The following is a 25,478-nucleotide window of genomic DNA, read 5'->3' as shown; positions in this document are numbered from 1 at the left end:
AAATTTTTATATTTTATGTCGTCATATATATTTTTTGTAACATTATCGAATATGCGCAGGATGAAGTGGCGGGAGACAGCCAAGATTCGTATGAAATACACCTCCGTCACGCGGATTTACCACTCTGTAACGTAATTTTAAATACAAAAATATAAATTTCTATTTTTGTAAACGTGCACAGCCGTTGTGTTTTTAGTACAATGCACGCTGAAATATAAGTAAATAAATAAATATTTGTAAAACTCATGATTTTTTCTTCTCAACTGATGGAGACTAAGTTATGTAGGTTAAAAAGAAGAACTGCCCAACTACTAAAACATTGGGTAGTGAGAGACAATTTTTTTACAATTTTTTCAAATAGTTCAGAAATATTTTAAAAATATATATTTTGTTTTACTAAATAAGTAATATCTTCTGGAGTTTAAATAAAATTTTATATTTTATCTCGTCATATATTTTTTTTCTAACATTATGAAATATACGCAGGATGAAGTGGCAGGAGACAGCCAAGATTCGTATGAAATACACCTCTGTCACGCGGATTTACCACTCTGTAACGTAATTTTAAATACAAAAATATAAATTTATATTTTTGTAAACGTTCACAGCCGTTGTGTTTTTAGTACAATGCACGTTGAAATATAAATAAATAAATAAATATTTGTAAAACTCATGATATTTTCCTCACAACTGGTGGAGACACAGTTATGTAGGTTAAAAAGAAGAACTGCCCACCTGTTTACTGTTACCATTACCTCCAGTGGTATAACCAAAACGGAAAGCTAGACCGCATCCAGTGGCGTGCTTTGGGAGAGGCCTACGTCCAGCAGTGGACTGCTATAGGCTGATGATGGTATAACCAAGTTACGGTTAATACAGTTCACTACAACAATATGCGACCCAATGCTACATCGAAATTTGCTACTGTTGTAAAAATCTATTCAAAATATATGCGCAATAAAAATTTGCTACTGTTGTAAAAATCTGTTAAAAATATATGCTAGTAACAAAATATACTACCGATATTATACGCTACAACGAAAAACGCTATCGCGGCGAAATGCGAATAGGTGAAAAGCTACAAGGATTTTTTGATTTCGAGGTATACGACTAACAAATGGTATTGTTTGACTGCTTCATTGCTAACATGTCGATGGTGGTTCCAAAGCTGGTCGCTCCTAGAGAACTCGTCAACTCCAAAGCTATTATCAGTAGTTTAGTCACTAAACCTCGCATAGTGATAAATTGGAACCCGATCGCATTATGTAAGTGCAGTGTGTTCGCAAACCGTTAAGCGTGTAACCGAGAGGTCATTATGTCATTGTCAATAACAATGGCTGCGGATTATGGTGCATTCCTAAATGGATAAACGGTTAGATACCTGATGAATTTCTTATGATGCAGAAAAACATTCACCGCTACTCAAAATTCCGAAAATAGTCTAAAAATATTCAACAAAAGATATTATAAATGTTGCGACATAGTTTAAGGCATAGAAATCCATTCATAATCTATCTTTGATGGAGGAATTTTGTGTAGTATTCTTCAGGTCAATGTTAATCTGAAATAGATGTGCCGACCCACAAATTATTGATTGTAGTGAGTCTGCTTAGTCTTGAGAAATTTCTTTGACCAAAATCAAATTACTTAGTTGTAAAGAGATAAATGAGTGACGGTTTCGGAAGGCTCCGACTATTGATCGCATACCTGCACTCTGCACTTCACTGATCAATGAACATCCTCACGTATAACTCTTATTATTATATTCATTATTTCTTCCTTGTTGTTACTCCATAAGAAAATTATCAAAAGAAGATAATATGTTTTGTATGGGCTGAAAATTAGTTCTACGTAAAACCATGAGTATTTATAATTAAGTTATTCAGTTTGTTTAGATGGTCACGAATCACGATTCTATCTCTGGTGTTCTAGATTTTACGATGGAGAAAAACATCCAGAGGAAATTGACAGATTAGTGTTTATGCCGCTAATGCTACTATTCAGTTTTTCATCTAAATCTTCGGGAGTAGAGTCTTACCGACAGCTTTAGTAAGAAAGGTAGTGTATCTACCTATATATTTGTACACTTTCATAGATACTATAATATAGACATACTTACTACGTATACCTTAGAATATCCGACCCTGCACAATAAGACACAACATTTACACACGTAAGTATACATAGATAGTCCTTGGCAGATTTATGCATCATCTTGAAATCTTGAACTTGCTTGGTTGAGTTTCTTGTCTCTTCAACTCATTATACGCTGTTGTTTACTATACACGCGGAATTATAAACTATATGAATAACTTTATTATAATTTTACTACTTCTTTTATTATGTTTAAGGTGTTTATTGTTTAAGTACATAAATAAACACGCGAGTCTCTTGGCTCTCATTCTGGGTATAAAGTGAATATTTTTTGTTTTTCATTTGTCATAAATGGCGAAGTATCTCATTTTTGCAAGTTGTTTATACAGGATGAAGAAGTAGGTTATTCTAAAAAGTTTATGATCGGTGACTTTTAAAATTGTGTTTCTCCTATATATAGAACCTTTTTGTTTTGTTTCTCCATAGAAACACGTTTTACTATGGAACGAGTTACCATTGCATATAAGGCAATCGCAGTCCATAGAAACCTTTAAGTCTAAGGTTCGTCTGCACTACCTCCAGAAACAGAACAATCAGCAGCAGATCTAATATATAATTTATCTGTTTTGTTGTAGTTTGTAAGTGTGACGATGATATTATTATTTTTTGTTATAGTAACTATATATTTAAATTATGTATGTAGGTATATATATATATATATATATATATATATATAATGTATTTATAAGTATATTTTTTACGTTTATTTTATGATATTATGTATAAGTAAGTATATATTCTAGTGTTGAACAATAGATATTACACAGAATTAAACTGTTTTCATTTTCTTTCGCACTACCTATCATTTTCTCCACAACGCCCAAGGTTAACTGGAAGAGAATGCTTTTAGCATTAAGTTCGCCTATGTACAAATAAATTTATGTGCAATAAAGAATTTAATAATAATAATAATACTATGGGTAGCAGTTATACATATTTTTTTCGAAAATTTCCAAAAGTTGTTACTAATTCTTACCGTCGGATCTGGACCATTTTCCACTTCATCACGACCCATTACGACCCCACTGCTGGGGCACGGGTCTCCTTCCAATGAAGGAAGGGTTTAGGCCTAGTCCACCACGCTGGCCAAGTGCGGGTTGGTGGACCCCAACACAAGCAAGCTTGTGCTGAGAGAGTTGTCGGGTAAGTGGGCAACGCGACTGTCAGATGTTTTCAAGCCGCCCGAAGGCCTCTGACTAGGCTTAACGACTGCTGCCGAAGCAGCAACCGGGACCCACGGCTTAACGTGCCGTCCGAAGCACGGAAGCGTCCAGAAAAACACCATTTGAAATTGGTCACCCCTCCAATGGCTGACCGTGTCAGTGGTTGCTTAACCTCAGCGATCAGTTACGATCACTGAGGCCCGCTCGACTACGGACGCTTAATTTTTTTTCCGCTTACTATACTCTATTTGCAACAACCTGTATAATATTGTTACACGTTTCTCCTTTCCATATTAGAATATCATTACAGTTAAGCATTTATATCCTTGTATTATTGTCCATCAACCCGCACTAAGCCAGCGTGGTGCACTAGGCTTAAAACCCTTCCTTCATGGGTCTCCTACCCCAGTGCCCCAGCAGTAGGGACGTGATGGGTTGTAAACTTGTAATGATGATGATGATACATGTTCCGCAGACCCCCGCACGGAGAGCTGGTGGATGATGTCGGGCCCGGGTCCCCTCATCACGGTCCTCATCTCTTACCTCTACTTCTGCACTTCAGTGGGCCCGCGCTACATGCGGGACCGGAAGCCCTACGACCTCAAGTACCCGATAGTGGCGTACAATGTGTCGCAGGTGCTGATGAGCGTCTACTTGGTTTATGAGGTGAGTACTGGTGAAACATATTGCATGGAGAAGGCCTAGCACGCCGCAAGACGCGCACGCCAACACGTGGCATATGGCGCGGCAACGAGAGCGACGGAAAACTTTAGTCACGTCTTGCGCCCCATGCTAGCCCTGCAGGAGCCTCCTGGAGGGACTTATTAATTATTCAAACGGTACAATTCATAGGAACTCTCACCGACATAGGTACTAAGATGAAGAATTTAAGTTAGCATGGGAGGTTAATAGTTTATGGTCCTGGTTGTGTCACACACAGCGTTGAAGATAGATTTGAAGTTTAGTTTAGTAAATCTATGTAAAAGACTTACGGCCTTGCCATCTATACAGGTTCAACAGAGGCTATTATCGCTGTCAAATACCTGAGTAATGTGTTAAATAGTTAAATACACCATGATAATCACCTATTAAACGGGTGTCAAACTTTTTTTGGTAAGGTCAATACAGTTTTTTTCACGGTTGAAATGGTTACTTTTGCTTCTTGCTTTGTAAAATTTACACAAATGTGAAATGTTTGTATATGTCTATGTAAGTAAACTGTTGTACTACAACAATGCCGGAAAATCGCACATTGATATTAACGATCACATGACAAGTAAACTGTATTTATAACCAACTCATTTAAACATTAACATTGTACGTATGTATTACGTACAGTGACGAATTGGGAAAATATACAACCTAGATAGGTACGATCAAAAGTACTCAGATCAATAAATGGTCTGAAGTTAAGTCATTGAAATTACCACTTATTAGAAAATCATTGAAAATAAAATATTGGTAATGTGTAGCTGCCGGGTTCCGCTCATCTGGCATAATCTTTATTGACCAAAACTCATTTCGCATAACTCGTATGGTCTAAACTTTTTTGGCCGAACCATCACTTTGCCAAGACTTATGTGGCATAAGGCTCGTTTCGTCTAAAACTCTTTAGGCACAATCTTTAAACACCTAAGTTTCGTTTGCTCAAATTTATGTTCATCTATACCTATGTATAATCTTGTTTCTCCTAATGTTATATTAAGTTACAAATAATATATTAAGTATGTAGTAAATGTACAAATTATGGTATTTTTCTCCTACATCCCGAAAATCACGATATTGTATGATCAAAAACTTGAAAATTAACGACCAATATAATTATTACAAACCCCATGAGATCGAAACCTAAAAATAGGTGCGACGACGAGCAAAGCGAGGAGGAGCGTGTTAGGTGCACATGTTCATCAAAACCAAAGCGGAGCGCAGCGAAGCGGAGCGGAGCGTTTTCCAAACAGCGGAAATAATACAAGGCACCAGTTTGCGCTATGTAGGGAGACGCTCCGTCAAAGTTAAAGCCAAACGAATATTATTACTTTGTATAAACCTATGCCATAGCATTATTAGGCTATTCAAGATTTGGCCATACCATTATTAGGCTAAACAATGTTATGCGAAATAACTTTTTACTAAACGAGATTTATGCCATATGATTTTCGGCGTAACGAGACTTTGACCAAACGTTACTATGCAATACGAGATTAGGCAAAAAAATCTTATGCCAAAAAAGGTAGAACCGTAGCTGCCTAACCATTTTGTAGCACAATTTTTAAGCTAAGCCGCTCTACTACGAAACATACATTTTAGGACCTTCAGCACACCTATTCTTTCGCACATATATTCAAATATATATTTTTTATATTGGTTAGTTAGTTGTTATGTCCACCGTATAATATCCAAGTAGTAAAATATGCATTTGGACTTTGATTGTTATACTTAATATGATGGGGCTATTTTGCTCAGGGCTGACACGCAATCTTAAATAACCTCTTACACTCTTTAATACACTTGAAATAAGATCTAAGTTCGTAGCTTGGTAAACTCCTATGTGATGTGAACGAGTTTTAACCTCCTTAGATATTATAATTTGATGACTAATTTGAATGATAAAAATATGGCAAAGGCGTTCTTGCCTTGCCATAAAAACTTATAACAACGTATTGGTCAATACTCATTGCTGTTACAAAACAGACAGGCGCTTTTTCTGGAATTAATTTGTATTTTTTTTTAATATTTCAGGGTATGGTGGCCGGCTGGTGGAACGACTACAACTTCTCTTGCCAACCTGTTGATTATTCGGACACTCCAAAAGCAAACCGGGTAAGTAACGAAGTAATAGAAAAACAAACAAAAAACCCACATGTAGCACAGGAAAACTGGAGCTGGCTATAAAACATGGGAATAATCTAAATTCCGTTGCCAAAAAACCAACCAACTTTCCAAAGTTCTATTTGTCAAGAAGACAAAGTAACTAAGTAACTTAACTAAACAAAAATGAAACTCTAACGCGGTGAACTCTGTATCAATTTCAGATGGCAGCCGCAGTCTGGTGGTACTTCTTCGCGAAGATTGTGGAATTGCTGGACACGATATTCTTCGTCCTGAGGAAGAAGAACCGGCAGATCTCGTTCCTGCACCTGTACCACCACACCATGATGCCCATCTGTGCCTGGATCGGGACGAAGTTCCTGCCTGGTAAGTCCACAAAAGTGGAAGCTTTCAAATTTGCAAAATTAAATGCAATGCCAATGGTCATGGTCGTATCTGCTAAAAAAACTGATGAACCTTAGGACATACCAGTTAGACGCCCTTTAGGTCGCTTAGTTCAGAGGCTTTTGCCAGAAGGTGATAGAAGGTATTATGGTTATGGAGGAGCGAAGGTGTTGCCACTCCTCCATTGAAAAGGGAGGATCCTCCGACCAAGCTGGGCGGTTTAGCTTGGTGGGCAACTGCCCGACGGTTACATGTCGGGATCCTGTATATATACTGAGTAGCTGTAATTCTTAGATACCGCGATGTAGGATTTGGTATTTTGCTTTCACTCTTCCATGCCATCTGTTGGTCGTCCTTGGTATCTCTTTGCTGGATCTATATCTTGACTTCTATGCTTGCGCGTATTCATTATAGATGTCGCCACATCACTCCCCCCCGAGACCGTAGGTCGATATTCTTCAGTGCTTCTGATACGTCTTGTTCACCAGGCCAGATTGCCGCTAGTCCGCCTTTCAGGACTATCTGCGGTCTTCATTCGCCGTAACCCCACTTCGTCTTCAACCGGGAGAGTTGACGCTCGATCGTACCGGCTTGAAGAGTAGTGCATGGTTAGGCGCGTGGCGATGTCCCCAATCCAGCTTCAACCGGGAGAGTTGACGCTCGATCGTACCGGCTTGAAGTGGACTGCAAGGATCGCTCTGCTACGACTGTTCCGGTGCGTTGCCCCAGTGCTTCTTCGACCAGGAGAGGTGGACCCTGGACCGACGCTGCTACGGCTGGCCGAAGTGCACTGCAAGGTCGCTGCAGTCTGTCTGCTCGAGGGTGTGACCAGGCTCGTGCATTTCCGCTGCAAGCTGGTGGTCACGGTGCCCATGGAATCTGCATGCTGGTTGACTCGTGTGGCTGCTGAAGGATGCTGTGGGGGTGATGGTACTGCTGGACTTCATCTTGTAGCTGCTGGAAGGTCTGCTGATCGTCTGTGAGGTCATCGACATGGTGGAAGATGTTCTGCTGCTGCTGTTCTGCATGGTCATCATCAGGTCGTGTTCAGGTTGTAGGGGTCACCAATATGGAGGAGCGAAGGTGTTGCCACTCCTCCATTGAAAAGGGAGGATCCTCCGACCAAGCTGGGCGGTTTAGCTTGGTGGGCAACTGCCCGACGGTTACATGTCGGGATCCTGTATATATACTGAGTAGCTGTAATTCTTAGATACCGCGATGTAGGATTTGGTATTTTGCTTTCACTCTTCCATGCCATCTGTTGGTCGTCCTTGGTATCTCTTTGCTGGATCTATATCTTGACTTCTATGCTTGCGCGTATTCATATAGATGTCGCCACATGGTGATGGAGAACTGCCTTACCCTGCGAATTGATTTAATGGAATAAATACATACATATTAAATAATTTTAAATATTGTTTAAATGCAATTAAATCCAATTTCATCCCGAGAAAGCAAAGGTGTTATTAAAAATATATTAAATACTAGCTGTTCCCGCGCGCTTCGCTTCGCCTTAAAAAGTTTTCCCGTGGGAATTCCGGGATAAAAAGTAGCCTATGTTCTTTCCCAGGGTCTAGACCGTATGTATACCAAATTTCATTCAAATCCGTTCAGTAGTTTCGGCGTGAAAGAGTAACAGACAGACAGACAGACAGACACAGTTACTTTCGCATTTATAATATTAGTTAGGATTAGGATTAGGATATTGAAAAATTACAATAAAATTTGGCTCATGAGTATGAATCAGTGGTATGTAATAAGCAGATTGTAAAGCGACATCAAAAGGTTCTGAAAAATAGTTCCACTATCCTGTTCGGCACCAATCTAAACGTAGAGTTGTTAAATCTGCAATGTATATTCTTTTCATGACATATTATTTGTTCCAGGCGGCCACGGCACCCTGCTCGGGGTGATCAACTCGTTCATCCACATCATCATGTACACGTACTACCTGATCTCCGGGCTCGGCCCGCAGTACCAGAAGTACCTGTGGTGGAAGAGGCACGTCACCACACTGCAGCTGGTGAGAACTGTTACATATTTCACGATACAATTACAATACTGTACAGGGTGTTACAAAAAGTGTATGGTAAAAATTTAAAAAGTCACGTGACCTACAAAGTTTTTATGGAAAAGGATAATTTTTTTCGTGAATTTTCAACTCTCGTAGAACAAAAGTTGTTTAGAATTACCCCCTGAGTATACCTTTTTTGCAACAGCCTGTATATTTGCATCAAAAGTAAATAACACAAAAACTACTTTAATAAAAACTGTACAAAAAGGCGGCCTTAAACTTAAAGCAATCTCTACCAGGCAACCTTTGGATGAAAGAGATAATTACGAACATATTTCACTATGGCGATGATTCTTGGAACAAGACCAACACTGTATAAAAATTACGCTGGTAACGCTTGACGAGATTAGGCTGGCATGGCTGCTGAATTTAACGTGTGCAATTCGACAACTGCTATAGCCATATGTTACTGTCACATAGCTATGATTTAGTGAGGAAATTCATTGCCAAAATAAGATGTAATCAGCAGCCGTCATCAGACGCCGCTGTAAAGGGAGCTAATCCTTAAATAATAACATAGGCCATTTGTATGGGTTTATGCGTGTGGTCGAGTAGTTAAGACAGGCACCGCAGCAGGGCAGAAATCAGTTAATTATTATTACACATAACGGCCCAAATTTTTTCAGCTTTATCGCAGGATCCGTAATGGATATAAAATAAATGATTGAATTTATCCTTTCTATCAAGGACCTCGAGTAAAATGTTTCTTTTCGTTCCTTTCAGATCCAGTTCTGCATAATCTTCTACCACAACTTCACGGTGATGTTCACCGACTGTAACTACCCTAAGTTCATCAACTTCCTGCTCTCTCTCAACGCAAGCCTCTTCCTCTATATGTTCGGGAGGTTCTACTATGTCAACTACATCAAGAACTCCAAAACCACAAGACCCGACCCTAAGCCTGTTACCGTCAACGGCAAATCTAAAGACTGTTAGCAAAATTAGCTTACCTTAACTGTTCATACAATTTTGTGATAAGATAGTACTGTTGTAGTTGTAATTAGGTAAAGTGTGAGTGCGTAAGGTTTGGGATCTGTGGAAATGCTCAATTCATAGATTTTTTTTATAAGTTCATTAAAATCATGTTTTTTAAGATTGTCATCCGTCTATGTCGGTCTAAGTAATAGATTCAGTTGAATTCCGAATCCTTTTTTAAAGAAAGACAATGAGAATATAACATGGTCAAGGAATTTACGATAAAAATAAAGCCTGTTTTTTAACTGTTTTTTAAGAATTTTGTTTGTATTGACATTGAAATTCACTTATAGAAAGAAAAAAAAAATATTGTAAAAGATGTTGGAATAATTACAAAAGTGGATTGTACTTTCTTTGGTCAATCAATTCTCAAGTTTAATTTCGGTTCACTTGATCTTTATTATCATGATCGCAATATTTATTAAGTTTTATCATTATAGTTACGCTTACGGTTCTCCGATTTTATTGTGTAGTGCCCATACCTATAATAACAAATTAACGTCTGTATGCAACAAACAAGAAGAGCAGTATTAAAGGCAGCTTATTTTAAAAAATATCTTTGAATACTTAACTGTACTACGTAGCTTCCGTTGTCATCAGATTAATGATCCAATGCTATATTTTTACTATAACGTAAGGAATATTAGGTCCAGATTCATCACAAAATTTGTAGTATTAATATTATGTATATCATGTAATAATAATTACTTAAATATTAAGGACCTTATAAAATTTTGGAAATGCATTTGTAACCTCTTAAAATTAAGTTTTATCGAATAATACCTATACATATTATTAGTTAAGATTAGAGCAAGAAGTGGATGTAAATAGTAATATACGCTACGGAACCTACAATAAGTTTAAATACAGAAGCAACATTAGGTACTTGTGTAATTTTTTAGTTAGTGAACGGTACAGGTCTAAAACCTTTCCTTACTTCATTGGAAGGAGACCCGTGTCCCAGCAGGGAGGACGTGATGGGTCGTGATGATATGGCAGGTACTGTTCGAAAATAAAGAAGCAACAGATACTCACGAGTAAAGAAAAAGTTCCAATAACAAAATGACGACACCAAACGACCCCAATTTAAACAAAATATAGAAGATACGTATTTTGTTGCTAATATTCTGATGTGCTTCTAAATGTACGTACTTCAAAATTGCAGGTGGTCTCATAAAGTTATGTAGTTTTTCCCTTGAGGAGTAATTTGTTGCTATGTATGTCACTGGTACTTTTTCATTGCTCGCGAGTGTACCCTAACTTTCAATTGAATGTGCATTATTAACTACATTCTATTTATCTCTGCAAATTTGAAATCTGTCACAAACTTACTCTGAACTTTGTGGTAGATCTGTGCCCTGTACTTTGTAAAGCATGTCTTATATACCTTTTTGGTATACTTACATTAGGTACATACTATACATCTTCAGTTTTATGAAACAAACGATTTGTTTATAGTCGCATTCTCACTGTTACATAATGAAAATGACTTTGAATAATAAGAATTATTATAACAGATAATTATAATCGAATAAAGTTGATGATTTTTATAATTTCGCAGTTTTACTTAGAGTAGGATACGTATTTATTGATCACTAAAATAACAAAAGAGAAAAAATGCGAGCTATGGAAAGTTGGTGTCCCTCTGAAAGATTGCATCCGCAATAGAGAACTAAAGTGACTAACATAGCTCACCGAGTTAGTAAAATTAAGTGGCAGTGGGCTGTAACCAGTATCTGTCGAAGAACCGATAAACGATGGGGTAATCATGTTTTGGAGTGGACAACCGCAAATTTTAAGATGCTTTCTGGCTACGTGGGGTGGCGACTTGCAAAAAGTGGCTGGTAAAGATTGGATGCGGAAAGCTTTGGATTGAATCCAGTGGCGAGCTTTGCGAGAGGTCTACGTCAGCTGTGGAAAAGGTGAGGAAGAACACGGATGATTTTTTCACAGCCCTAAAGGAACTTTAATATAATTAATAGAGATAAAGTATCTTGGCAGACATACGAAAATATGGACAGACTGACAATTCTCGTTTTTATTTTTAAGAAGATAAACACTAGGGCTACTTTTTATCGCGGAATTCCCACGGGAAAACTTTTTAAACAATAATAATTACATTGATGTCGATTGAGAAGGCACAAAATCTTATTTTAGCGATGTCGAACTATAAATTTTGCCAGTGGAAAATGTTTTTTACGTAACACCAAAAAGAGTCCAAACAAGGAATTTAAGGTTTTGACAGCACTCAAATTAAAATTGGTTACTTCAGAGAATAGCACTTTTCTACTGAAAAAAAAAACGGTCTCAAATGTGACAAAGTCAAGGAATCTATACTAAACGCAAGGTAGACTTAGGGTTCAGCGACCCCAAAAGTATTTTTATTTGACTTCCAAATCAAAAGAATTGTTGAAGAATGTATAATTAATTACTTATAACAATCAATGTCACTTTATTAATGAATCTTGAAACTTTGTAACTCAACAAACGCAGTCAAGTAGTTAGTACTAACCAGGTAATTCGGAATTTATCACTATTACAACTATAAAACGATTTGAGGTGTTACACTAAACTTATACTACTAATGTAACTTTTTGAAAGGGCTTAAACATTTTTTTAATTGGATTTTAGTATACATACCTATAAATACTCTTTATAGTTACTAACCCGGGTGATTAAACACAATTTTCATATTCTAATTATATCAAAATAAAAAAGTGTTATTTCATCATTTATTTATGAATATCATTTCAAAAAGACGATACGGCTCGCGACATATCATGTGAGTACCAGCGAAAATGATTGGCTTGCAAGTCACCTCTGACTGTATAGTCAGAGTACAGTCTCCTGAGGGGATTACAGCCATTATTATAGTTATACTACTAAAAATGATACACTAAATTGTTATGTAGCAGACACTTATTGTTTCAATTTATTATACACGAACTACCGGAAAGTTGGTTTCAGTTTTCAGCGGTTCCAGCCTGCAGCCAGTGCTAACCAGATAAACGTTGTTAATGAAGTGTTTTCTAAGTTTGGCTACCAAACCATTGACTTATATATCTAGCTAGGAAAGACTTTTGAACATGAACCTAGCGGTCAACGGTTTTCTTAATTTATCTATTGCATAGAGGTTAACAAATAAGAATTTAATTGAATCACCCTGGTAGCTTTTTCAGAGGCGGATGTCGAAATTTGGTGTCCTTATGCCTTGTTCTACTTATGTTCCTTTGTTATCCAACGAGTCTTTGTTTTCTCACGGCTACTGAAAACAAAAGTTTATCATTGAAGTAATACATACATTATGATCAATTATAATAATAGTAAGACAAAAAGTCAGACATTGAACTATGCAAAGATCGATCCTTGCAGTCTCTTTCAAGGATAGAATGTCGTAAGGAGCTGTGAATGCCGAGATTTCGCCGAGATGACGTTTATCTCGGGTGAACAAAGAAAAATGCTGTTCTTCTTTCTCTTTGAGTTAGGGCTGATTTTTCAATAGTCAGATAAAAGTTATCTGAGGAATAATTCTGATGCTGTCATATGTGAATGTTGGTATGGTTGGTATAAGACAATGACAGGAACAAGTTTATCCCTCAGATAGAATTTATCTGACCATTGAAAAATCAGCCCTTAGACATTAAATTAAGATTTGCAGCGGATATGTTAGGAGATATTTCAAACAGGTTTTTTTAGTTTATCTCCGTACCTCCAGAGTCAAGCTCCTGGCTCCTCTACACGGCACCGTTATCGAGTATTATCGACGTAGATATAAACAGCCTTGCGCGATAAATACGTCAATGTGATTGGTGAAAGATGCAAATTCAATAACTCATAACAAAGTCTAAAATTCTTTCAGCTTCATAAGTGAGCAGGTTGAGAAATAAAACAGGACTGACTTTCAATTATACCAAAATATTAACTTTTTCGGACACACCTGCAACACTCCGGGGCTTTTGCCATAATCTCCAGGCTTAGCCGGCGGCGGCGGCGGGCTGAAGGTATCACATAGCGCAAACATTCGACACCAAAGACCAGAGAACAAATGTCTGCACGAAATATGAATGAATGAATAGCACGTATTATGTAATCATTGACTTATATATTACTAGCGTAAGGACAGGCCCAACCGCTCTAGAAAATGACACCCTCGCGTTGGCCCTAAAACCTCATAAATCTATCATAATTTGTATGAAATTAGGGCCAGCGCGCGGGTGCCATTTTCTTTTGACAAAACGTTCTGACGGGCGTATCCTTCCTTTTGAAATCATTGTATGTAATATAAAGAAATGCGAACCACCACTCATAAAAAAATATCCTTAATTTTATAACACCACAAATGTTTGCCACGGGCGGGATTCGAAACCTGAACTAATGCAATAAAATCTGTCAGAAAAAACCTGTCAGACGTCAAAACATTTTATAAACTTTTTGTTATGTTTTATGGCTAAAAATTGCAGTAGTACCTACCATAATGCTATGGTATATTGTCACACAAAAGAGGCTCAACATAATGGCATACTTTACTAATCTACTACTCTTCAAAACTCAGGTCCTTCAATTTACTTTAAAATTAGAGATTCAGTAGTGCCACTGATTTCTAGTAGGCATGAATAGAATATTTCTACCAAAATATATTATGTACATAGAATATAATACGATTCCGTATGTTTGTCAATATTTTGCCTCGATGAAAGCACACACTTAATGCACACACTTTTACCCACTGCCTTACCTAATGTATGTAGGTCGTAGGTGTATGTCTTTCCACCTGTATGTTATAGATTTTTTTATAAATTAATATTTATAGGGTCAGGAAGTCTATGTGACATAACGAGGTTCGGCCGACCAATAAACCCTCAGGTTGCTTAATGTCTATTGGCAAACCTAACCTATAAGATATCTAAAGCACCGACTCTACATTCATGGCATCTCTCGACGTATATATGTATGACATGAATCGTCTAGCTTATTAACGAAGTGAAGCCAAATACAAAAGCCAGTTTAAGTCGAATAAACCGAAAATTAACATGATGAACACTGTATACAATGACTGTTGACTATGCCTGGTACCCTTCAATCGCATGTTAATACAATTTATGAGCATTCATTCCTGATTTAATTAAAACAACGTAGTGAAGAAACACTTAGTTCCACCCTAGAACTCTTATAGACAAGCAGTTTACAAATTGTTTTGCGATCCTATTTAATTATCAATAACTAAATTAATTTAAATTGCATACATTAGTATAATATATACCAGCGTGGTGAAATAGTGATGAGAAGAAATATAAAAAACTTTTTATACATATAAAAATAATTTTAAAATATAAATTTCTTCTTATGTAGTTGGTTGAAAGTATAAAAAAGCAAGTCATTGAGTTTAATAATAGATTAATTAAGTGTTTTGGATACTCACTCGTAGTGATAGGAAATGGCTGAAATAATAAGGAAAGCGTATCAGGGCTACAAATTGCTGTTTATGGAATGGCCGGGTGAGTAAAATATATAATTAAAACTTATATGTGATGATTTAATTTACTGATAATTATGAAGAATCAAAGCCTTGTCAAAAGACATCTTCATCTTTAAAAACATGTGTATTAAAAGTAACTATAGTAATTGTAACCATTATTATATGGTTACATGGTTCATGTTACAGATCATAAAAATAATATTATCAATATCTACATAATTACGCAAGCATGTTAGTATGCCTAATATGCATGTATGATGTACTCCAACATAAATAATGTGTTAACAACTCATCTATTAATATCTTCCAATTAATTGGATTTACGTCATTGGTTTACTCATAAACTAAATAGGTTAGTCAACTATCTGTTGACTATCACAAAGGAAAACAGAAACAGATGATCAATCAAGTATTTATAGAAAAAGCTCACTCGAATCGCAGGATCGACGGTTTTAAATGCCGTTTCAACATCATCCATCTCTATTTTTCTGTCTGATCAAATTTGAAAGTGTTACCCGGGATTCGAACCTTTAGATTTAGATTCTGATGCAAAGCTTTGACCGCTGAAACAAAGCGAAAATTTTGTTTTGTCTTGACTCTTTAAATATCTATAATAAAATTATAAACTAATGTAGATGGGACATACCAGAATTTGCCATTACTCCACCCAATACCAACCTCATTTTGTAACCATGTAATAATAATAATGTTTTAGCTATAAAATTAGATCGAGTTGCGTCACCAAGAACCCTTGATTAGTAGCAAGTACTAGCCCTAGAGGTTACTAGTTCACAGAGGACGTTCACATGCGATACAAAATAACCACTCGATGCTTTGCACATGCTTGGTGCCAAATGTCAACCCACCGAGGAATTTTATTCAAATGCTCATACAAAGTTCTTTTAAGGAATGCTTTTTTTAATCAAGCATTAATTAATGATAATTATAACGCAATAGAAACTATTGTTTGTTGTCTATTGTTTAGTAAAAGCAAATGTAACGGGGAATCGTAGTAATATTGAAATGATTTAAAAAAAAACTCTTTGCCTCTCTATTTACTTGATCACCAATAGCAGGTAGAGTGATGCCATGCCATGGTGACATGATACATTTATTCCACAGTGAACTTTAATTGCTACTTGCTGGATGGTTTTGCCTATCACTGCACAGTATCCAGAAATGCAGGGGAAGATAAAAGGGAGGACATATTATAATATGCCTTCTAGTAAGAAAATATATTGGCCAACAAAAACTTAATTTTCCCAGTGAGGCATCTCAGATTGAGAATGAGAAATCCAATTATATTCGCAGTTAAGGTTCGTTGATCATCATGATGAACTCGCTGTCGCTTTCCAGATCCAAGGACAAAATCATGGTTTCTGGTGGCGAAGCCGTACCAAGGTGCCTTCATTCTGGGCATGTACCTTATGTTCGTGTTCAAATGGGGCCCAGCCTGGATGAAGAAGAGACAACCCTTCAACCTGGATAAAGTACTAATAGTGTATAATACCATACAGGTCGTACTGTGTGCCTACATATTTGTTTGTGTAAGTATTTGACATAATTCCATTACCTACCTTCTTTTTTTATGTTTTTTGTATATGCAATTTATTTCTTTAGTCACAATAAGAAACTTGAAATAAAGTGTCCTTTTTTTTCATGAACTTTGTATTCAGATATGGTGCCATCTTTGATATTTACTTACTGAGGGTTTCAGCTAAAAGCAAGCGCTTGCATATCAAATTACATACAACATAATTATACGGGCTAAATTTTCTTTAATATGTTTACTTACGGGGAGTGAGTAATTTATTTTCTTTCTTGTTGTATCCGTCTATCATTTATCGATTTTTGGAAAATCTAATTGAAGGATTATTAAGTAATGACGCTTTATCTTTATTAAACGTTAACTTTGGAAACCCTCCCAGAAATTAGCCAGCAAATCTGTAGGTGGGTGGTATACAACGGACCCTCATCAATTTTTTATCTGCTTCCGAACTTCACCGACATATCTTCCACCGGAGTTACTATTGGCCCCGAGCGCAATTTCGTTAGCCAATAAATCAATCATTGTAGTCAAGTCAGTCTGCGAAAAATACGTGGGTTTATAAATGGTTAGTGAATTTCGAGAAACTATGTAGGTAGTACAAAATGCTAGTAATATGAAGTGTAGATATTAATTAATAAGGAACTACAATGATTGATTGATTGATGAATGATTGTATAATTATATACTATGTAAATTTATTTCCATATGTTTCACTAATAATACGCAGTAATAGTACGAATTTGGATATAACAAATACGAAAAAAAGCCTCCCTCGACTTTTTCTTTATGATTTTTTAGGTAGGTTTTCTCCAGTATTTTCCACGTGTATCTGTCTAGAGCCACTACCAGTTTTTGCGTGCTGTCGATATGTAGCGTCTTTTCTGTCTTCCTCTATTTCTTTTGCCAATCAGAGGTTTAGGTCGATCTGATTTCATCACAAGAATGGAGTACCTACTTACATGTTACATCGCTTATATTATTATAGTTTCATATTTAAAAGAGGGTTATAATACAATCAAATTATAACATACTATGCGTCAAAATACAAATACAAAAAAAAATCTAAGAAAAAATAATACCTATTACATTTAAACAAAAGTGTGTAATTTGTTCCAGGCAATCAGATTTGGCTGGGGCTGGGACTACAAGTGGATATGTCAACCAGTAGACTACTCTGACACACCCAAGGCCATCCGAGAAGCATCTATAGTGCAGCTCTACTACTTAACTAAAATTTTAGATTTATTAGACACAGTAAGTAACATTGATATTTTTTAATCTACTACGCAGACCCCACCATAAGCTGTCTAAGCTGGCAAGCTTGGCAGATGAACATCCTTTTACCTCACATACTTTGGTTCAAAGTGTTCAAACTGCGTGCTACCTGCATGCAGAGTGGGAGTTTTGACATCGTTCTATTCGTTCTAGTAGTGACGCACCATCAAATTTCGCATTGATTTTCACTACGTGTACGGTTAAGAAAAACCTACTGAAAATCCCTCTGAGATGATGTTCGCGCGCCTAGTTTACTAGATTAGCTACTTGGCGTAAAAATTTAGCTCATATTTGTTGTTAAGTCGCCATTTTTATTTTGTCAACTTCTGTTTACTGCAAATAATATTTCTTTAGCTTTTTTTCAAATTTAATATCCCCTTATTTTCAGGTGTTTTTCGTGTTACGGAAGAAATTCAACCAGGTGTCGTTCCTGCATGTGTACCACCACACTGGCATGGTGGTGCTGATCTGGGCAGCCGCCACATATTATCCAGGTGATTATTACATAATATTATGAACTAACACGCGAGCAATAAAAAAGTTCCACCTGATTGTCGTTCCATATCTCACTGAAACTTATTAATTGCTCGTGAGCGTATTTTAGCCACATTTTAGCATACCGCAGTGCTCCAGAGTCTCTAGTACGGGTTTTGCAATTTACAAATACGAAAAAAAAATAGGTTTTCTTTTTCTGTTAGCTGCATGCATTATCTGTCAAAAGTTTCATGTCTATTTCTTCTAGACGCGCCACTTTGTATGCGAGTATATATATGGAAAACCGTACGGGAGGAATGGGGACTCGCCCTGTGTTGTATTGCATCTGGAAAATATGTGTCTCGAATTTACCACCTGCAATATCACTCACGTGTGATTTGCTAATACCTATTTATAGTTTTAGATTTATTCTATCATTCTTAATACAAAACTGAATTTGAGTTTTAGTAGCGCTTTACTAAATACCTGTTTCACAATGTCAGAAAATGAAAAGAGCTTTCACAGAAATAGCACCAGGTGAATATCCAGCATATAAGTTTATCTGATGCGTATGCTATACCGGGCCCTTCTAAAGCTATACGGTCACGGTGTGTTCAGACGTCAACTGAAAAAAACACATCATTCATGTACGTGTAAATATTGTTTTCAGGAGGGCACGGGACTCTGATTGGTGTGATCAACTGCTTCGTACATACCGTTATGTACTCGTACTACCTGCTGACTGTAGCCTATCCCGAGAAGAAGAACAACCTGTGGTGGAAAAAGTACATCACTCAGTTGCAAATTGTAAGTAATCAATTCATACCCGTAACTCGAAGTTTATAATTCAGAATATTTAAAACCACGATTCCCATTGAAAACCTCGATAAATCGGTACAAGAGGTTCACGAAGGGGAATATTTTTCTATCTGTTTCTTATAGACTTATTTTATACACACAACAGTCCATGAAGGACCTTCTTTATTGTGAGGTGGATAAAAATCTAACATGTAATAATTTCGTTACAGATTCTCACATTCCATAATTCTTCAACTTCTTTAACACCATGGTTTGTAATTTCAGCTACAATTCTTCCTGTGCGTGCTGCACATGACCACCATCGTGTTCAAACCGGACTGCGAGTACCCGCGCTGGATCTCCGCCGTCTTCCTTCCACAGAACCTCTTCATGCTCATCCTCTTCATAGACTTCTACATCAAGGCCTACATCAAGAAACCCAGACTCGAGGCCGAAAAGAAAGCGATAGAAGAAAAACAAAAGAAGTCCGACCTCAACGGTGACGCGAAACCGAACGGAAAAGTAAAAGAAAACGGTTTCAAAAATGGAATAAAAAAGAACGGAATTCAAAATGGGAACAAAACTCTGGGGCACGAGAATGGGTACCACAAAAACAATATTAACAACGGAAAGAAGGATGTCTAGTATCTGTGCAGATTTGGGTATTATCGACGAAATTAGTTATCAGATTTAATATTATAGGCGCTTTTTAAAACAAAAAATCATTTGAATGACGTTTACAGCTATTCGATTGCACCAAATTATTTGTCGTAATAGGTATAATTATAGGTTTAGAAATAGTTTGTAACTAAAAATTTTAGTTTTATAATTAGTGGTAAGAAACTTTTATTATTATAAATAAGTTTTAAGTTAATAAACTACCTATTTATAAAAGAAAACTGAATTTGTTACTAAGCTGAAAAACATAAATATGCTCACGACTATAGTCCCCGAAGGGGTAGTCAGAGGTGACAGTCACCCGCTTTTCGGTGTAGGGGAGACCGGGGACAAAAGTAACAGTTTGTAGATTCTGTCTGATTTCTGGTTATTAATAACATTTACGATAAAATAAATATAGTCACATAAAACTTTCGTATATAGTCTACAAATATCCATTATTACTTTACTTAATACATCATTAATTTTAGCATTTCTAAAGCCTCAAAAAAAAGGGAAATCGTTACTTTCGACCCCATGGTCAGGACGAAAGTAACAAGGCATAGGTCGAAAGTAACAACCCATAAATTCTGCCCAATGTTATAAATACGATTAAAAAGAAAGGACAAAAAAAACAATGAAATTATTTAGTTAAGAAAACTTCTTAAAAAACTATCGAAACTAAAAAAAACTTATGACTTATTGACAAAACTAAAAAAAACTTCTTAATATAAACTGTAAATGAGATCCATCATTTAAACTGACTAACTGATAAGAAGTTGTTTTATTTGTGCCATAATATACAATATTATGACACAAATATCTAATCAAAACAACAAAAAATAAAAATTTATAATGTGACATGGCAAACTTACGTAAGTAATTCGTTACTTTTGTCCTGCCGCGAGCTGTTACTTTTGTACCCATCCCCATTTTTTAAATATCATTTGACATAACTTTAAAACAGCACGTGTTATTCGAAAACAATGTATGACATGCTACAGACAATCTTATAATTGCTCCACGTCTAGTAGACAAAGCGTCCACACGCACTGCGCGTGATCTGTCGTCATTCCACTATTCCTATTTTAACTGCCTACCTATGTTAGCTAGGTAGTTGCTTAATGTATATTGGATATAGCTTACGGTATAAGAATTAAGATCCTAACATTATTGTTCATACTAAAAGCAGGTGTAAAATATAATAAATAATGAAAGTTATTGTATAATATCCTGTAGGTAAAATTTTATATTGTATAAAACTATAATAATTACTTATATAAATAAATTAGCATTATAATATTGGTTCCGATTTCATTAAATGTATAGCTTTATAATATCATATGTAACTAATATCTGCAATAGTTTTGTTTTGGAGTTAAGAACTTCACTCTCAATTCATTAATTAGTAGAATCGTGACATGACTACACCGTTACGATTCACGATCGCAGTTTGGTATTTTGTGCAAGTACCTACCCTAAGTTACAATGTAACAAAACTTTAATAATATTTATTTATTCTCTTCTCTTTTCTTTTTAATGCCTTAATGTAACTAAAAAACTAATAGTACATGTGTAATAAATATTAATAAACAGTGCAACCGCTTAGTAAGTTAAAACAGTTATTGTTATTTAAGTTGTTAGGTCATGTTCATGTTATAAGTTTTTTGTAGGTGCCTAGCCTGGTAAAAACAATCATTTTGAAGTTGTGTGTCGACTCACTTTGTATTTTTTTTGTGTGTCAACTGTATTTATATTTATTTAATAAAGAATTCCAAAAATCAATCAAATCAATCTTATAATTAATCAATTAACAAATAGGTAGTCATATGGTTCTTGGCATCTTAATTCTACGTAAACATTAAATGAATAAACACCAAAAAACTTACTTTTGGTGTGTAAAATCACGAAATGCTCACTAAAACAACCTTGCACCGAGGCACGGGCGCGGAAAATGATATCAAGCACGGGGAGCATCGCATGCTGACTACCAGCTGTCGCTTGGGACGTTAAGGCTATTGGGGAAGTCCACAGAGTCTTTGTTACTTTCTACCCGCTGTTACTTTTGTCCCCGGTCTCCCCTACATTTGTATTTGTCTGATAGGTCACGAGCCGTATCGTCGTTTTGAATGAGATGATTCTAGATATGCAGGTTTCATCACGATATTTTCCTTCACCGTAAGAGCGATGGTAAACATTATATTTAAACTCAAAGATCTCTTTGTTACATGTCAGCGCCAGAATTCGAACCCGCATCTCTTGGGTGAATTTCAAACTGTAAAATATATCAATAAGTCCTACTAGTCTAAATAAATCATTGTAATATCTCCTTGACTGCATTCCGTTTCCATCATCAGATCAGCTCCAGGTCCATCATATTGTTTGCTTTTAAGGTCTATATTAAGGTTCTAAACATCATAAAAATCGGTTAAAAGGTGCCGTAGAGAAAATACATACCGCCGATCAAACACATAAGCCTCCTTTTTTCTTCACTTCAACGTCTATTCAGGTTCAATAGTAATATACAGGATGAGTCTTTCGCACATCCGAAAGTAGGTCACAGTTAGAGCTCTTCATGCATAGGTGCATTGGTTAGAAACATTGACTCTTGTGCTGAAGATTCCGGGTCCGAATCCAAATCTTGAACAAACAAGTTCAAGATCTTGTCTGTTCTCTCGTCATGGGGGCATGTTTGTGTTCTCTGATATTTCAAACCCGCTGTCCAAGCGTCGGGAAGGGCCCCTCCTTAAGTCCTTCAGTGAAAGAGGAATCTCTTGCCCTGCAGGGGACTGTCACAGGCTGTGTGTGTTTGTCATATTGTAGCCGAATTTGGAATGCGTGGCTATTCTCGTTAAGATCATTATCATCAGCCATCTGCTGATAGAGTATAGAAAGCTCTTCGGATCATGCGTCGAGTTTAGGTGAAAAACCTAAACCCCTTTATTATAAAACGAGGACTAAAGGTAGTTCTGGTTTCGGGCCAGATTTAGGCTACGGATATGTATGAAAACTGTGAACTATAACCAGTTCCTATGTTTTATAATAAGGAGGAAAGTGTGTGTGTGTGCGTGTCACACACTTTTCAGTGCTTTACCTATAGCGTATTCTAAAACGTATAAGGTACGTGTATGTGTTATAGGATGCTTTGCGCCAAAATTAAATCGAGATTTAATCTAATGACTGTCATGCATTGACTGTAAACACCCTAAACTAGGCTTATCAGGAGCTTGCTATTCGTATGTCATGACATTTGCAACAGCAGCCAATATGAAAAGTAGAGAGTAATAAGGCATAGAAGAAAGCGGACTCGGGTGTACCCGGCCCTCCTCACTCTCCTCGGTCCTCAATGATCTTTCTAAGATACTCCACTCGTATTGACATCGAATAAAATTAATGATCGTATCTGTCAAATTACAAGTATGCAAACGTAATGTTTCAGTAATTTGTGCCTTGTGTGGTGCCACTTGCAACTACAGCCAGTATCACCCAATTAAAAAGAAACATACTATCACTTTCTTAATTAAAGTACCTTCGACATCAAGTTCTACTCGTAGTGTAAGTGGATACAGATATTATTATTATTATTATTAAATTCTTTATTGCACATAAATTTATTTGTACATAGGCGAACTTAATGCTAAAAGCATTCTCTTCCAGTTAACCTTGGGCGTTGTGGAGAAAATGATAGGTAGTGCGAAAGACAATGAGAAAAGTTTAATTCTGTTTAATATCTATTGTTTAAAACTAGAATATATACTTACTTATACATAATATCATAAAATAAACGTAAAAAATATACTTATAAATAAATAATATATATATACCTACATACATAAATAAAATATATAGTTACTATAACAAAAAATAATAATATCATCGTCACACTTACAAACTACAACAAAACAGATAAACTATATATTAGATCTGCTGCTGATTGTTCTGTTTCTGGAGGTAGTGCAGACGAACCTTAGACTTAAAGGTTTCTATGGAGTGCGATTGCCTTATATGCAATGGTAACTCGTTCCACAGGCGAACCGCTGACACGGTGAAAGAATCCGAATACCCTGCCGCATTATGCTCTGGGGTACGAAAGAGCAAATTTCGACTTGACCATTGAGGACGATCAGTAAAGTCAAAGAATGAGAAGCGATCGGTTAAGTAAGAGGGGGCACAAGGATTATAGACTATACCATATACTAGGGAAACAATATGAGCATTCCTTCGATGACGGATGTTGAGCCACTTGAGTTTATTACGAAAATCGGTGACATGGTCATACTTACGCAGGCCAAAAATATAGCGAATGCATAAGTTGAGCAGACGGTCGAGTTTATCAAGTAGCTCTTCGGTGATATCAGGGTAGCACACATCTGCGTAGTCAATGATAGGGAGCAACAAGGAGTTGACTAGCGTAACTTAGGTCGAGTATGGCAGGAAATTCTGCAACCGTTTTAGTCCATGCATCGAGGCATAGATCTTGCGACTAATTTCTGAGACATGCAATTCCCATGACAGGTTATTCTGGATATGAAGACCAAGGTTTTTAACACTGTCACAGTAAGGCAAAGTAACCCCATCGAAGATTACTGGTGGTAGTGGGCCGTTTCGCAGTCTAGCCAAGTGATACCTGCTGCCAACAAACATAACCTGGGTTTTAGAGGGATTAACTAGGAGACCGTAGTTTGCTGTCCAATTTTTGACTGCATCGAGATCAGCAGTCATCCTGTCAATAGCCTCCAAAACATCACCGGGACCACAGGAAACATACAGTTGCAGATCGTCAGCGTACAAGTGGTAAGAGGTGAACTTGAGAACGGATACAAGCGTATTGATAAATACTGAAAAAAGGATAGGGGAAAGGACACCGCCTTGGGGCACGCCGGCTGTGACATCACACCAGTCAGATTCAATGTCATCGGACCGGATGCGCTGTCGGCGACCACTCAAGTAGGAAGAAAACCACTCGGCTACTGAGCCAGACATATTAAGAGAACGGAGTATGGACAAGAGGATATCATGATCGACACAGTTGAAGGCGTTGCTAAAGTCAAGAAGCGTAAGGAGGGTTAGTCGGCTATCGTCCACGGCCTTACGAAGGTCATCAGTAATTTTAATTAGAGCAGAGCAAGTACTATGGGATGGACGAAATCCCGATTGAAGGGGGTTTAGGAGATTGTTAGAGGAGAGAAAATTCGAGAACTGCCGCAACACGACGCGTTCAAGTACCTTTGAAAGGAACGGGAGAATTGATATGGGCCGGTAGTGTTTAAATTCAACAGGACTCGAAATTTTTGGGACGGGAACCATGAAGGCCAATTTCCAGAGGGTGGGAAACATGCCTGAGGATAAAGAGAAGTTGATGATAGAGGTAATAGAAGAAAGGATAGAAGGGAGAATCGGAAGCAGCATGTCACGGCCGATGCCGTCACTGCCAACCGCCTTGCTGGGGATAGAGAGAATAATCTTTTTAATATCTGTCAACAACAATCACAGATAGGTCACACTGATAGCAGATCAAAGATAAATTTGGAAAATCATATTCGTCTGGCTTCGCCATTGCTTAAATGTTTCCCCTTTGTTCATAGAACTTATAAAGAGTTTGTTGGAAATTAGCGAGAAAAAACGTGTCTTTAGTAACATAAAAAAGTCTTAATTCATGTATTCGAATTT

General features: G+C 36.8%; 2 protein-coding genes across 2 annotated transcripts in view; both read left to right on the top strand.

Annotated features, from left to right (window-relative positions):
* Positions 1–11,132, top strand: part of LOC105382815 (elongation of very long chain fatty acids protein AAEL008004) — a 30,137-nt gene extending 19,005 nt beyond the window's left edge. The window contains exons 3-7 of the mRNA XM_011552768.3: positions 3,793–3,983; positions 6,057–6,137; positions 6,350–6,512; positions 8,417–8,553; positions 9,328–11,132. Of these exons, the coding sequence (XP_011551070.3) occupies positions 3,793–3,983; positions 6,057–6,137; positions 6,350–6,512; positions 8,417–8,553; positions 9,328–9,540 (785 nt within the window). The 3' untranslated portion in view covers positions 9,541–11,132. The remainder of the gene's footprint in view (positions 1–3,792; positions 3,984–6,056; positions 6,138–6,349; positions 6,513–8,416; positions 8,554–9,327) is intronic.
* Positions 11,133–14,724: 3,592 nt separating this feature from the next.
* Positions 14,725–20,050, top strand: LOC125490296 (elongation of very long chain fatty acids protein 7-like). Its single transcript, XM_048629118.1, has 6 exons — positions 14,725–15,074; positions 16,412–16,602; positions 17,721–17,858; positions 18,268–18,373; positions 19,024–19,160; positions 19,437–20,050. The coding sequence occupies exons 1-6, from the start codon at positions 15,014–15,016 to the stop codon at positions 19,794–19,796; spliced, it is 993 nt and encodes a 330-aa protein (XP_048485075.1). The 5' UTR covers positions 14,725–15,013; the 3' UTR covers positions 19,797–20,050.
* The last annotated feature ends 5,428 nt before the right edge of the window (positions 20,051–25,478 follow it).

Source organism: Plutella xylostella, chromosome 22, assembly GCF_932276165.1.
Source record: "Plutella xylostella chromosome 22, ilPluXylo3.1, whole genome shotgun sequence".
Lineage (NCBI taxonomy): Eukaryota > Metazoa > Arthropoda > Insecta > Lepidoptera > Plutellidae > Plutella > Plutella xylostella.
The sequence above is the reverse complement of the archived record's forward strand: the minus strand, read 5'-3'. Positions and strand labels throughout refer to the sequence as shown.

Coding starts and splice junctions, on each gene's coding strand:
- LOC125490296 (XM_048629118.1), top strand. CDS start 15,014: ATGGCTGAAATAATAAGGAAAGCGTATCAGGGCTACAAATTGCTGTTT. Junction 17,859..18,267: donor TTTTAGATTTATTAGACACA/GTAAGTAACATT, acceptor CCTTATTTTCAG/GTGTTTTTCGTGTTACGGAA. Junction 18,374..19,023: donor AGCCGCCACATATTATCCAG/GTGATTATTACA, acceptor TATTGTTTTCAG/GAGGGCACGGGACTCTGATT.